Source organism: Brachycentrus maculatus, unplaced genomic scaffold (genome assembly GCF_059751285.1).
Source record: "Brachycentrus maculatus isolate JH-2025_06_01 unplaced genomic scaffold, ASM5975128v1 h1tg000065l, whole genome shotgun sequence".
Lineage (NCBI taxonomy): Eukaryota > Metazoa > Arthropoda > Insecta > Trichoptera > Brachycentridae > Brachycentrus > Brachycentrus maculatus.
In genome coordinates this window covers 1,929,717-1,946,058 of record NW_028280819.1, presented here as the reverse complement: position 1 = coordinate 1,946,058, position 16,342 = coordinate 1,929,717, and the positions used below count along the sequence as shown (strand labels likewise).

At 33.4% G+C, this 16,342-nt stretch overlaps 1 protein-coding gene across 1 annotated transcript in view; it reads left to right on the top strand.

Moving 5' to 3' along the window:
- The first annotated feature begins 957 nt into the window (after nt 1–957).
- LOC148311431 (progestin and adipoQ receptor family member 4) overlaps nt 958–16,342 on the top strand; it is a 94,741-nt gene continuing 79,356 nt past the window's right edge. Inside the window, exon 1 of the mRNA XM_088256728.1 lies at nt 958–1,892. Coding sequence (XP_088112854.1) covers nt 1,373–1,892 — 520 coding nt within the window. The 5' untranslated portion in view covers nt 958–1,372. The remainder of the gene's footprint in view (nt 1,893–16,342) is intronic.

The following is a 16,342-nucleotide window of genomic DNA, read 5'->3' as shown; positions in this document are numbered from 1 at the left end:
TGAAAAATAATAAAGTATTTGGTAAGAGAAGCCACTTATATCTGGCACCCGAACTATACAGTGTTGCGCCACATAGTATAAAATCAGATTTTTTAAAAACAATAAAATGAAAACAAGTTAAATAGTGGCTTCTTAATTAGGGACACAAGAGCTGCCTAAAGTTGGTCACCCCACCTAAATAAAATCAGCTAATCATATTATTATTGTTGCATACTTGTCGGGTAGTGGTCCCGTGGTTAGTGTCGCGGACCACAATCCGAACGATTTTTTTATATCTCACGCGTAGGTACCACAAAAATAGTAATTTAAGTAAGTTCTCTTGTAAAATATTATCGTATTCTTTTTTTAATACAAAAATATATATATTTATTCATGTTTTCACACTTAGTTAGAAACGTCAAATCTTAGTGGGAAAAAATATTTTTCGAGAGATTTAATTATTATGTTTAGTTATATAACTTATATTTGCTTTGTGACATTATGTTAAAAACTCCTATTCAATTTGTAAGCGGTTTTGGGTTCTGTTGATACAAGAAAAACAATAGTGAGAAGTTATAACTTTTTTGTTCAATATACTTTTTACCAATTAATGAACCGTCATTTCTCACGCATTAAATACAACCTCCCCTTTGTTTGATGTAAAACGAAGTGGCGCTGAGGTACATACTCGGCGCTTTTATGAGTGTTTTCCTTATTTTAATCAGCGCCGTCCCGATTCAAACATTTATCCCCAAACTGACGACAGTACCACCCCAGTTGACAGAATCCGTTCGTAAAAACGATTAGTTTAGAGAAATAGGTCTAATAGGAGGATGGAGTAAATTTTTGACTCGTTGGCATAGAATTAGCGGCGGAAAGTTGTGTGTGGTTTTGTTGGGTATCGACGCTGATTCCCAACCCCTCGTGCGCGCGACGCGGCGCCTGCGCCTCGCGCGGGACTCCTTCCCGCGCTGTGCTCCCGCGGCCAGCCGGCCAGTCAACGGTGCGACGTCGTGCGAGCGGCGCCGACCGAGCGCCGTCTCCCAGCTCCCCGCGCCTGCAGCTCCGGCCTCCGGCCACTGGGCACCGGGCCCGCCAGCTCGCCAGCATCCCGCCGCCCGCGGGAACCGTCTCGCGGCACGTGGCCGCCGCGTTATATCATCGCGTTTAACGATTTTTCGCGTCCGACGAGGTTATCGCGGATTCCCGCTCCACGCGGATGGTCTCCTAACATGCTAGCGCACCGTTACTCGATCCGTACACTCCGCGCGTACGGACACACTCTCATTCATGATTCCCGCCGATACCGTCTCCCGCGAGAATAACGCAATTCTAGTGCCGCGGTACAAGGTAAACATTCTCGTCGCGTAGATGTTATTATTGTTTGTCGACAATGCCACTTTCCGAGAGAGAAGGGAACGGCGTTAGCGTTCGAGCGGAGACCCTCGGCTCGAATCCCGAATTCGTGTTGAGAGGTTTCAAAGAAATCACTCCGAAGAATCCGCCGAATTCCGCAGAAGATTCTTCCGCGCGCGGCAAGAGTCACGGGGATCGTGGAGCGATCGGCAACGGCCAAGACGTTGGGACTGTCGCGCACGACCAGCCAGTTGACAATCACGTCGGAGAAGCGGGTCAAGATGCCGACGAGACGTTGCTTCGCAAGAGAGCGTCCGCCGTGCAAGGCGAAGGGGCCGCTAACTCCGAGGTCCAGGATGCGGGCGCCCAGAACGGGCGCAGCGAGAGCGTCAAAGAAACCAGCGCGGAGCCTAGACTGCTGCACTGGGAGGACATGCCGCGACACTTGCAGTTCAACCCCTACGTGAAGACGGGCTACAGGCCTCTCCTCAGCGCCTGGGGTTGCGTCTACAGCCTCTGCTATCTTCATAATGAAACAGTCAACATCTTGACCCACGGTAAGTCACAATGTATCTATCACTATCGTTACCTTTTCTAGTATGTATACTAAATTTCAAAGTATAATATTTTCTATTAAAACAAAAGTAAATTTTAAAATTATTCGACTTAAAAAAGAATTCTAGATACGATTATTTACTAAGATTTTTACGGATCGTGATGTTATGATAACGTATGAAATGTTAACCATATTATCACACACACACACTTTAAACGACGGCATATTAAAATTATTTCCTGTTTGCTCTTCACTAGCTCATGTAAGACGATGTTTCGAACCTATAATTAACACAATTCAGCTAAATATTGAATCGATTCGATAAAAAAAAACGCGTAACCTATGGCCCCATTTATATTACAACCGCTCTAACACTACATCATAACGTAATGCTTGCTTTACAGATTTATCTCCCAATCTCATTACAAACATAAATATTCTTCAGTCAAGTTATAAATAAATACGAGGCCGAGTTGAATAGAAGCTTTGTCAAGAATCGTTGACTTGCGGTGTTGAAAAAATAAATCCGCCGTAATGATAAGCGTGCTATAAAATTTTGATTTTTCATTGATGTCGTAATTCTTTGGTTTCCCGTTTCCTCCATAAATCCCATTTTATATTTATCCATTTTCTAACGCTGGTTGATTTATGTGAAAACTGTATATATTGAAAATATATATGTGTATGTAGTTATACATATTTTTATATATATGTACGTATTTAATTTCTTTAGATATCAAATAAATATTCAAGAAACTCGTTAAATTAAGAAATGTGTGTTGAGGTGGTTTGGACACGTGGAACGAATGAGTGGGGAAATAACAGTAAAATAAATTAGGAGTTGAATGTTGTTGGAAGTAGGAGCAGAAGAAGAACGAGGAGAACTTGACATGATCAAGTATTTTAAATACTTAAAAGTGGTCTGGTCACGAGATATGTATGAAGATAATGCATGAACGCGGAAGAGGCTAAGTTTGTTTGCAAAGACAGAGTGGTGTGACATTCTATTCTCATTGACTACCCCTGCGGAGAAGTGAAGAAGCGGGAAGCCATTATGTATTATTAAAGTTAGTTAGTATAACTAATATACTATAATAACGTATAATGTTAGTATAATTTATCACAATTTTTATGTTTTTACTCATACATGGTGAATACATGTTATTTTACGATTTGTCTAGCTAGATATATAATTATTTTTAATTTTAAGATTAGAATTGAACTACTTTTAAAATATTTAAAATTAATAACTTACAAAAATATTATTTATTAACAACTATATATTTTTGTTCAGTAATTCAGAATATATTTCAGAATAAGTTAAGATTTAGTTTAAAAGTAACCGAATTTATACAATAAAAAAATAATTAATGCATAGGTACATTATTTTTTAATTAACACTGAACTAATCTACTTAAAATATCAATAATTGAGGCATATTTGCTTTAGGATTGTACACATGAAATCCTAGCTTTTGAAATATTTCATATAAAATAAAATTGAAAATATTGTTTTTATTGATTTGTGATCCTAAGTGAAAGTCTGCATTCTCTTATAAAATATGAAGAGGAAAGAAGTTCTCTAATCACAAATGGGTTTAAAAAAATAAGGAAAAACTAACAATGACAACTTAGTTACAACATTTTGAGTGTGTCCAAATACTTGTTCACAAAATCTGGATTATCTCCAATTACAGGAGTTATTTTCATATTATTTTTTGACATCTCATCAAAGATGAAGAAGAATATTATGAAGATTTTGTGAACAAGTATTTGGACACACTCAAAATGTTGTATTATAATGATAATTACATTTTATATAATAATAATAATCGTTACGATTTTAAGCAGGATTTCATTTTTTGCAGCTATATTTAAATAATGTACGAGTATGTTTGTACCTGAAATCGTTGATTGACAATATTTTCTACCGCATACTTGTATGGAGAAAATAACACTTTAGGAGTATAATTCGATTTCATTAACTATTTCGACAGTCAATTGATAATATCTATTCATTTTTAACTAAAGTGTTTCCTAGTTAATAACACCTTTTCTTAAAATCAATTGTGACACGTGTTTAGATTTTTTTTTACATTTTGAAATACGCCGTCGGCGTCGATACGAGATATACCTATGAGGGTTTTTTTTTATTATTGAAATAGTGCATTATGTCGGTATTAAAAATAAATAATTACAGCTATCGATAATATTATATCGATAACATTCTCTGTAAATGTCTTTGCACTGTTCCGTGTCTGTCTGCTGTGCTGGTCGGGGTTGTGGGCGTCTGTGTACCGGCCAGCGTCGGATCGGAGTCGGATCTAGCTGACTAATTGAACTACATACTAATCCCTTTCACTGCCTGCACCGGGGTACTTCTAGAAAATTTGATGACTGATTTACAAAATTGTATTTATTTAGATTGGAAGTGACATATTGAAAGCTTTTAAATGTAAATTCACAGTAAAATCGGGATACAATTTTATATTGTTTCACATTTTCAATAAATTTCACAACTTAGTTTTAAAAAAAATTGCCTAGCAAGAGCGGATCTGTCAGGAAGCCTAGACGTTTCTGTATCAGATCTGGGCATGCGGTGGGACAGCTTTATACCGTTGTATATAAATATCATCGTATCGATCACAATTGGGCCGGAAGAAGAAAAATGTTTTTTCTCTATCGCACTAAAAAATATCGCAGAAAAAAATCGCGTGGATCGATGTCAGGCATACGTTGATGGATCCAATTTGAGATGGCTATCCGAGATTTATGTTCAGCCGTCGGATCGTTGTTCCATCTCTGCGGCTTGACAGCTTCTAGGGTCATGATTTATTTTAATACTATCGCCCTAAGTAACCGCACCACCAGGACATCAGGATGTGCTAAAGGATAAATGATATCACTATAATCGCACGACAAATATCGGTGTCCCGTTTACCGACCGGTGTCCTCGACCGGTGATTCAAAGTCACCATCAATCATTGCAGTCGCTAATGGACCTATCGTTTGGTATACATTACCAACTACAGCATATATTTTTTAAATCGTCTCTATTTCATCGCATGTTCTTGAAAAGCATCAAAAGTAAATGTATAGGAACCAATATTTTTAGTGTGTCCAAATACTTGTTCTCAGAATCTGGATTATCTCCAATTACAGGAGTTATTTTATGTTTAGGAGTTTTAGCTTAAATAAAAATACTGAAAATGGTATTTTCTGGCGTTTCTCATGTGTGTGATTGTAATCCAGGATTCGGACCTCACATACTTATATAAGAGTTTCTGCTTGATAAAAAGCTTCTTTACATCTCACCAATAGATGTATCTAGTGAAGTTCTAGTGATTCAAGAACAAGGTTTCTAAATTGGTTCATATATATAGAACTTCCAAGAATCTGAGTTTGTGTGGTTGTCAATAATGGGCAGAATTGGTGAATGTTACACGTGTGTAAAGTGATCTCTTAAACCAACCTATGACGGTCGTCAGCCCCGTAAATGCCCAGACTTCCATATTCTTCTTCATCTTTGATGAGATGTCAATAAAAATGTATGATCATTTTTATTTTAAGAAATTAGTTCACTCATCGAGCAATCAATCATTTTAGCATACACGGTTATAATATTATAATGCATTCGTTATTAGCAAGCTTCGTGTATCCTCTTGATACTATAACGACCAATAACGAAGTGCTCTAGTCATTTCGAGTGCTTGATAACAGCTACGAAAAATGATACAATTTATCATTATTTTTGCAATATTCTCTGCTAATGATAATAACTGAAATTCAGCCATGACATTTTTGATATCGAGTTCACGTCCAGCGAGTTTTGTAAAATCAGCACACATGTTAAATAACACTATTTAAACAATGATGAAGATCATAAGTATATGCCATCAACAAATATTTTATATTATTTTGAGAAATAAAAAGAAACTAGTTTCGGCAACAGCCTGTTGCCCTCTTCAGGGTTTAATTTATGACTACCATATTTACATAATATATTTCATATTATATTTTGATTAATTACATATAATATTTCGTACTGCACTTTTTAAAAAGTGCTACAAAAAATGAACTGCTGTTTCTGACCCTTATCCGCACCCAATAGTTCATAGGGCACTGCATCAACATTGACTGATGTTACGTTAATTTGACCGTTTTTTTTACTTTATGAAAGCAAAGCCAGTCTTCAGTCTACCCGTCCAGGGTTATATTTAATAAATATTACAGTTTTAAAAATAAACATTTATATTTATTTTGAGCCCCCTGGGAATCGAATCCGGAACCTATGGAGGCAGAATCAAGTGTATTATTTTATTATTTCAGATGTTTCATAATTACAAATGCTGGAGAAAATCCACCCTTTGTGAACAAAAAATTTTATACGCTGAAAAGATTGCGAATAAAACTGGCATAATAACAAGAATTATAAAATTTAAATTCTATTTTCAGGAGTTTAATATTGATATGGGAAATAATTCAGAAAAGAATCTCACATACGTTTACTGAAGGATATCTGCTAACTTACTGTCGATTTTGGCGGATTTCCCGTTATATGGAAGAAGTAAAAATGAAATATATTGTGTTGCAATATTGTATATTGACGGAACTGTATATTAAAGGAAGCAAATAAAGGCAAAGTGAATCGAGTAAGGAGTTGAGGAGAGAAAGGAAAATGACTAGGAAATGATGATGAGACAGTTAGGGTTCCATGAATAGAGAAAAATGTTTTATATGTTTCAAATTGTATTAGACACAAACCTAATAAGGATCATTCATATTTCTTTACTATTACGTTTATAAAAAATATTAAAACATAATAAATAAAATAAAAGCTATGAATCGCTCTGCGGTAATATAATAATTTTGCAGATATTACTTTATCCGTTGAACATATTGTTGTGTAGATCCACTATCTGGTGTAGGTTATCAGTATATTGTGCATATTTAAAAAACATTTCAGAATTCTGAATTTGTTATTCACTTCTTGTTGTACATATTTTTAATAATTGTGTAATCAGATAGTGTGACGTGATTGATACAATATGTAAAAAAATCCTTTATTTATATGTGTGTATATAAATATATATATATATATATATATATATATATATATATATATATATATATATATATATATATATATATATATATATATATATATATATATATATATATATATATATATATATATATATATATATATATATATATATATATATATATATATATATATATATATATATATATATATATATATATATATATATATATATATATATATATATATATATATATATATATATATATATACACATATACACACAATTGAAATACTAATTGAATAATAAATACCAATAAAATACTTTGGGAATGTATACACCTCTTTTCCTGCGCCATAGTTATGCAGCCCCTGATAGAACATTTGAGTCACAGCCGAGTGGATACAGTCCTTTATGATTTAAAGATACACAAATCATGTTTTCATTGTTTAATAATTACATTTAAAATACGGATTTCTCATGCCGAGAGCACATTTTGCAGTACTTTTTTATTGAGTTATTTGAGAAGTACTCGTTATTTGTCAATCATGAGTTATGCAAGAATGGATGATATATTAATATATTAAATATTAAAATTCAACATTGATTTTTCGAGTTTATTAAATTGTATTTTGTTTTAAAAAGCATATAAATGTAAAGTTTTCGACAGTTGTTTCGCCTTGTTATGGCATTTTATAAAATACAACTTAGTAGACTCTACACATCAGTGTTTGATTTAACATTTAATATATAAACTGAAATGGAGTTCTACGAATTAAACGCCATATCTATTAATAAATGGATAACATAGCCGATATGTTCTGTTTTATACCTAACTAACTCCATTTTCTAATTTTTAATATATATTTTCAATATAAACATTCGTTATTTATTGATTTACGGATGAGGGAAGCAGATTTACACAGCTTTATTACGCAATATTTCATGTTGCTTTGGCCAAACGTGTTATATGTTTTATTTTGTTTGACGTGATTTGAATATTCAAATTGGCAATGCAAATAAAAGAAAATTATACAAAGATTAATTTAAACGCAAGCGTTGTTCGAGCTACGTCCTGAAGGCACGAACAATGCTAGCAATTAAAAGAATCTTACCAGCGTAATTATTAAAATGGCGACTTGCTTTTCTGAAGTGGTTCTTTACTTTTTTTTAAATTTCGTAATCGCCCATTATTATCCCATATTATAATGACATATTATAATGGAATTGTAATGTTATATGTTAAACTGCTTATTATGTCTCGTAGAATTTGAATAAGGGTTGGAAGATAAATAATGATAAAAGGCGAAGGAAAATTTCTATTTTCATTGTTTTCAAGCGTAAACTTCCTTTGTGAAGAACGTGATAGAAATGCGAATGTCTAATAAATTAATGCACAAAGAAGATTATTTTCTAGATGAAAAAAAAAACTAGTTCGTGAACAAACATGTAGATGACATTATTATACATCATTTTGAGTGTGTCCAAAAACTTGTTAACAAATCCGGATTGTCTCCAATTATTGGAGTTATTTTTCAAATTATTTTTTGACATCTCATCAAAGATGAAGAAGAATATGGAAGTATGGGCATTTACGGGGCTGACTACCGACATAGGCTGGTTTAAATGATCACTTTAACCGTCTCACATACTAATAAAAGAGTTTCTGCTCAATAAAAAGCTTCTTTTCAACTCACCAATAGATTTCTCTAGTAACGTTCTAGTGATTCAAGAACAATCGAACCCGCGACGCCAGTTTCGCAGTCGAGCGTCTACCGAACTACGCCACGGTGCCATAAAATTAAATAAATCATAAAAACAAACCAATTTGCAATAACTGTGATGGACAATAACAAATGAAAAAGTAAATCATAGACACCAGTTTAGAATGCGGACATTTGGGAAGAAACAACTAAAATACCATATATCCTTGGTTTATCTGCAAAGCAGAGAAAATCGGATGTCAGGTGTGTATCGAGGTAATAAGTTTAACCGCATTGGGGCCCAAGGTTCAAGCTTATCAAAGTAATGGTGTTCTATTTCAATTTTAACGAATAGAACCGATCCTCAAAATTAAAATCGTTGAGAAAGAAAATTTACGAACATGTGAGATCCAACGCGTGCTTGGACGCTGAAAAAATATTGGATACGGCCACATATCACACTACAAAGATTTTTTGATGAATTAAACGAAATATCGTTCAATTTATCCAAAAGTAGAAGAGACGATCAAAAGAATTACGGGGGGTATGTATGATGGTCCATGAACGTTCGAAGATGGATATACTTATGTAAATGTTGCACTTTACAATATATCGCTCACTCCTTTCGAGAATGTCATAAATCAAAAATTGTCAATATTCAGTTGTGCATGTTTTTGGAATGCCCAGAAAATGTACTATATCCCAGCAAAAGAGGCATATTTTCAACTTAATATTTACCCGCTACAGGGCAGAAAATGTTGTTTTTGCATTTTGAGTGGACGATATCGCTCACTCCTTTCAAAAACGTCATAAATCAAAAAACTTGATTTTTCAGGAAAGCGTTTTTATAATTTAAAAATATAACACAATGTATTAAAAATAAATGTCAAGCCACTTATTGAACTTTTTACTGTGCAACACATCTTTTTAGGTAAAACCTGAAGGTTTTTTCTCCATTTGAAAAATATTTAATATATTTAAAAAAAAATTAAACAATACCTTTTCTTCAAAATTCCAAAACAACACTTTCTGCCCTGTAGCGGGTAAATATTAAGTTATAAATATGCTTCTTTTGCTGGGATACAGTACATTTTCTGGGCATTCCAAAAACATGCATAACTGAAAATTTACGATTTTTGATTTATGACGTTCTTGAAAGGAGTGAGCGATATGTCTTCGGCATATTCCCCTATAATTTGGACATGTTCGCTGATAGTTGGAAAACAGTAGAGCAATTAAAGATAAAGGAATCTAGCTCATTGCACAGTTGATCATTAGCGCGCTGTTCTAACCCCTAGGGCCACTAACGCCTTGTAGATTTCTCCGGCATCGAAATCGCCGATAGAATGATATCAGCGAAAAGTAATGAAAGGTATAAAAACTTACTTTCAAACGCTTTTTATAACTAGTGCGAATTCGCTGTTTTGTACCAAAGGGAACCATTAAAACGTTGCTGAAACCATTAGGAAATGGTTTATTTTTTTAAAACTTTTTAGTATTATTTTGGAATGAAGAATAAAATTCGTGGAAAACTCAATTATTGTATAAAATTAAACAGTTTAATATTCTACAACTTTTTGTGGAACTTTAAGGAGTTGATTTTTAACTCAAAATTCAAATTGTTTCACATTTTGGACATCTCAACATATGTAGATGAAAATGAATATGGAAGTTTGGGTATTACGAGGCTAACGACGGGTCATAGACTGGTTAAGTGATCTCCTAACACACGTCTAACTTACACCATTCTACCCATGATTGACAACCACACTAGTAAACTTTTTTTGAAATTCATACATGTACGATCAATCTCATGTCGTTTCATGATTGATTTTGCAAGAGCCATCTATGATAGGATTTAGAAAGCTTCTATTTAGCAGAGACCATTTATATACGAGATACGAACCAGGACTATTTTACATACTGGGAAATGTCGGAAAACTTTCAACAAGTACTTAGACACACTCAAAATGCTGTGAAATAAAATATTAAGTTAATGGAAAAATAAAAATATTTTTTTGTTGTTGATATTTTTTTAAAGGATATTCTTGGTTTGGTGGTGGAATAATATTTCAAGTTCAAGCAATTAATATGTATGTGACAATTATTTACGCTTACAAATTAAAGTAAATTAATACATCACTGAGTTAATATTTTTTTCATTCATATTATTTTTATTCATACCATTTTACTATCTCGAGAACTGCTTTTAATTAAAAAAAAATAGATATTAAAAAATCTATATTATCCACTGACACTTCGTGATGGAATTGCATTTTTAATTTATTATTAGATTAAAACCAATATTTTTAGCTTTTCCACTTTTTTATTTGACCAGCGACCGGGTTTCGTCGTTACCGACATCATCAGACTGGTGAGAGGCTGTACAAATTGTTATGTTATATATAAAAGAAGGCAGGAGTTCATAACCATGATTTGATATAATTTTATGAGAAATTAATTTAATTTGAGTGAATTTAAGTATTGTATGATATTTAAAATATTTTTTTATAAAGGTTTTTTTGTACAAAAAAAAATATTTTAAATATCATACAATACTTAAATTCACTCAAATTAAATTAATTTCTCATAAAATTATATCAAATCATGGTTATCAACTCCTGCCTTCTTTTATATATAACATAACAATTTGTATAGCCTCTCACCAGTCTGATGATGTCGGTAACGACGAAACCCGGTCGCTGGTCAAATAAAAAAGTGGAAAAGCTAAAAATATTGTTTTTAATCTAATAATAAATTAAAAAATCACTTCAAAGAGCGACTTATTTTTAACCCTAACAGCTAACGAAGTCAAAGGTGTTGAATCGAATTGGCGTATAGTTATTTTGATCCGTCATCGATATAATAAATAAATATATTTTTAGTTTTACTTTTTTGTTATGTTTTCCAAAAACAGAATTCATTATAAGACGTTAAAAAAACTTTAATAATAAATTCAGAAAATGAATTCATGAATTTGCTGAAACGTGTCAACTAAAAATACGACTTTATTGAATAAACATTTAAATACGATTTTCCGTGAATACAAAAAGAACCCCTTTTTCTTTGCCTACGTTTCTAAAGAAATTATTTTCAGGCAATCGAATATATTCTTGTGTAAAAACAAATTGAAAAATTCAATTTGAATACTTTTCTAAGAACTGATGGAATTTTATAAATTACTTTTAAAAATGTCATATCTGCAAACATTTTTGTACACCGTTTAACCAATATTGACAAAGGCTTTTATGTGAATTAATCATAAAAGCCTTTATATTTGAGCTACTTGAAAACATTGTAAAGTAGATTATTCCAAATTACCCAACATTCGAAAACGAATGCATTATAAAAATTTAATAATGACCAGAATAGTAAATGTTAAATATTTTATAAAATGATCACTTAAGCCAGCCAGTGCCAGGAATTGCTTTACTTATTTCTAATGCTTTTAATATACAAAATCTTCAAATAAATTTATTTAAAATACATGTCAATAATTGTTATTTATAGTTGTGGATTTTTCAAAACGAGTACGTTTGATGGACTAAATTTATAGTATAAATCGACTTTTTGCTGAAATTCCCACAATTTGAAATGCGCAGGTAGACATACGGTACACATCTTAAAACCGGCATTTATCATTCAGTTTTCTCGTGTACGATATATCTTCGTCGCCTTAATTCAATAATAAAATGCGAAGGTTGACGTGGGAATGGAAAAAATGACATCCTTTCGCTGTAATGATATTTACATACATGTTTTCGGGCCGGTTATAAATATCTTACAGACGTTTAGGGCTTTCATAGCAACTCGTAAACCGCAAGTGGCGATATCGGGGTGAATTGTATGATATGCTGTTGTGAATTGATGTGTGTGTGATACCTAAATAAACTTTACGTTTAAAATATTAAACCTGAATTTGAAAATTGATCACTATTTCTAAGAGTCCTAAAAAATATTTATCTATCTGCTTTAGAAATAGCACATATTTTTGTTAAAACATTGTTTGATTCGGCAGTCACTTTGTGTTAATTTATATCCATTTTTTTTGGTACTCTTATACTTGGTACACTTTTCACTTCAAACCCTTATCCGCACCTCAATGGTGCATAGGGCACTGCATCATATAAATGCAGTGTTACCTGGATCGTTAACACATGAAGGAAAGGTGATCAGTCCTCCGCTTGACCTCCGGTACCAGTCCAGGGTAATATTGAAAAAAAAAATTACAGTGAAAAAATCACTTATATGTATTTGACCCCACCTGGGAATCGAACCCGGGACTTCCGGTACGGTAGGCGAGCATGCTGACCATTACACTACGGAGGCGGACACTTTTGTACACTTTTACTTGGTAAATACCACTTCTTTTTAAAATCTGCAGTTATGTTATTTCATGCTGACTCGTTACTTAAAGATTGTATGTGTGTGTGTGTGTGTATCTCAATTATAATTTGTATATCTATTGAAAAAATTCAAAAAACGTCCTAGTTACTTATAACATTCATTATTGAAATACAGTATTACGATTCAAAAACATTTAAACAAAAACTCGATTCAAAGTTATCTTTTGTTCAAAACATGAACTAGAAATTATTTCATGATAACAATAGTATATATTGCAAAATAAATTTCAATGTATTTTAAATAATTAGCAAGTAGTCACCGACTATCGACTAGTCAGTAAAGTGGCCGATCAGTCCAGCTCCAATTCACCCTTCCTGCATTATATGTATGTAGGCGCACACCAAATCGAGCTTGAACATTCGACTCGCATTTGACAAGCGGAACAACGAACTGAGATGCTTTATTCAGACCGTCGAATAAATATTTCAGTTTACAGTCCCACCGACCGTTCGATTCGTTGAACAAATTTTAGGTAACACTGTGCTTTGCCAATAATAAATCATCGGGAAGGTCATTAATCACGTTTGCCGCGCTGTGGCCGATAAAAAATGTAACGATTGTTGCGTCACAGGTTGCGGCGGCGGTGGGGGCGAGAGGGGTAGGGTGGAGGGAGGGTGAAAAACCTCGCGGAAAGCATTAAATTCTCAAACCCCTTTGGGCGAGGGGAGCTCGGCCTCCGCGAATCGTGGGTCTAAATTTGGGAATGCGCAAAATGTTTTACGGCAGCTGGTTAACATGGCGTTTAGAAGGTTAGCATCAATCGTATTGTGTATTTTACGTTATTTGTTTTTCAATCAACTGAACGTACGTACAACACAATTGAAAAGTAAAATGTGATTGTATTTTATTGTATTGTTTAAACTGGCAATTTAATGTTTACATTCATGGGCACTGTGGGGTAATTGAATAGACGTACGACTGCAAAATGGCGTTTTTGGTATTTGTTCTCTTTTTATCTTTATTATATAAATAATAAATAAATAAAAAAAAAAAAAAAACAAAAAATAGACGATGATTGCAGCCTTTTTATTATCAGATTCTTCAGATAGTTCAATCAAATTACAATACAACCACCAAAACGATAATGTATGTTACATCGTACTCTACATTACATACATATATCCAGTGGCGAGCACAAAGTTTTCAATTAGGGTAGGCAGTAGAGTTGGGTAAGGATAAGGCATAGTAGGCACTGGTCGTGCTTCTATATGGAATGCGAGTAATCCAGGATAGGCACTACTATTCTGCCTATATAGAATGCACACCTCTGTATATATCGATACATACACGTACAACGTACATTTATACCATACACAATGATCTCAAATAGGTAAATATTGACTGTAAAGATCTTAGTTCAATTTCTTTAGCCTTATCAATATTTCGAATGTGCCTAAATCGTTGTTCACAAATCAATATATTAATTTCTCAAATTGAGACACCAATAATGTCAGTAAAAAAAACCCATGGGGTGAATAAATCCAGTGTCTGGTAAAATAAATCATAGAAAAAGATGTTTTCAATAATTTGAAGTAGTTCTTAAATGGTTAGAAACAGACACGTGATTCAATTTATAAATTTTAAAAAGACATTTCCTTTCTGCACTAAATTTCTATAAAAGAGGCTTCTTTGTTAAATAAATATATATGCCTTGAACAAAAAGTAGTATACTCATATTAATTAGCATAATCAATTGTGTCAAATTCTCAGAAGCAGTCAGTTCAAATAATCGGCGGGTATGTATGAGGAGATGGAAGAGGTGAAGAATGTTTGCAAAAACAGAGTATTGTGGCGTTCTATTCTCTCCACCTACCCTTGTGGCGTGATGATTTTTTGTTAGTTAGATTTATATTACATAAAGGGCTCGCGATCGTAATATACTCGTACAAGTACCTCTCATGGGGTACAACAATCATGGGATCCACCAGTACGACCCTCATTTCTTCACCATAGATATTCATCGCTCCTCAAGCAAAAAAAACTCCTTAAAACCCGATGCTGTTAAAGTAAACCCTCCGTTATAACATGACTCGTCTCGTAATATAGCCCCCACTTCAAGTAACCAAATTACCCTCTTAATTTTGAGTGTACACTTCAGAACCTTTTTAAGCTCCCTCGCAAACATGCAAACTACGTTAAAATCGATTTTTGGTACGCAAACATTCCAATATTTGCTCGTACTAAAAGCATTTTTCGGAAGCTTGTGGCATATCAAAGGTCGCGTGATTGCGATCATTTTTAATTATTTGATGAACTATTTGGGCTGTGAATGTATATTTTTCTCTTCAATAATTTCACAAGCTTTTAAGTAAAGTAAACAGCATCAGAAGGCATTTACTCGTACAGTTTTCATATAAATCTACATGAATATATTAAAGTGCAATCTATATGGATGAGTTATTATGAAAATTTTAAGTTATTTTTTGTTTTATTTTTTGTTTGTTTTTAAATTCATTAATCTTGGATTCAATTATGTTTTTGTATGCGGACTTTGTTATCTAACTAGTTTGGCATTTTCGATACATTCTGCATAATTTTCAAACACGTGTCACAATACATTTTAAGAAAATGTGATATTTAGTGCAATTTAAATTAAAAATGGATAGATACCACAACGTAAAAATAGTAAAATAGACGCCAAGCTAAATAAAACAAAAAGAGCCATAACAAGTACCATAAAACCAACATCAACCAATGGTTACCACAGTGCACTGGTAGTTCAGTGCTATCCAATATTGCGCCACTAGGCCTTCGAAGATTACACGTCACAGTCAGAGAGAAAAATAAAATAATATAAAAAATAAACCCCATCCACCAGCTTTTGGAGATATTTTTTACCCACCTCTAAAGAGGCTCAAATCCCGTAAGCCTATTTGGACAGTGGAGGCAGACGAAATTATCATATAGGAAATGTGGAAAGAAAGATGACGAATACGTAATAAACAAATCACAGACCTAAAATTTTGAGTAGCAGGTTCCGATCTGCCTCGAAGGGCATGGGTACAGTAGAATAGAGTAAGGACGAAGAACGGTTGCTGCAACTTCTTGCTCTGGAATTGGGGGTAAAGGAACAACCCTGATTGTGAGTGTGAGCTGAGCAGAAAGAACATAAGCACATCGCTCACTCCTTTCAACAACGTCATTTATAAAAAAAACGTAAAATTTCAGTTATGCATGTTTTTGGAATGCCCAGATAATGTATTATATCCCAGCAGAAGCGGCATATTTTTAACTTAACATTTACCCGCTACAGGGCAGAAAGTTTTGTTTTTGCATTTTGAAGTGAAGGTATTTATT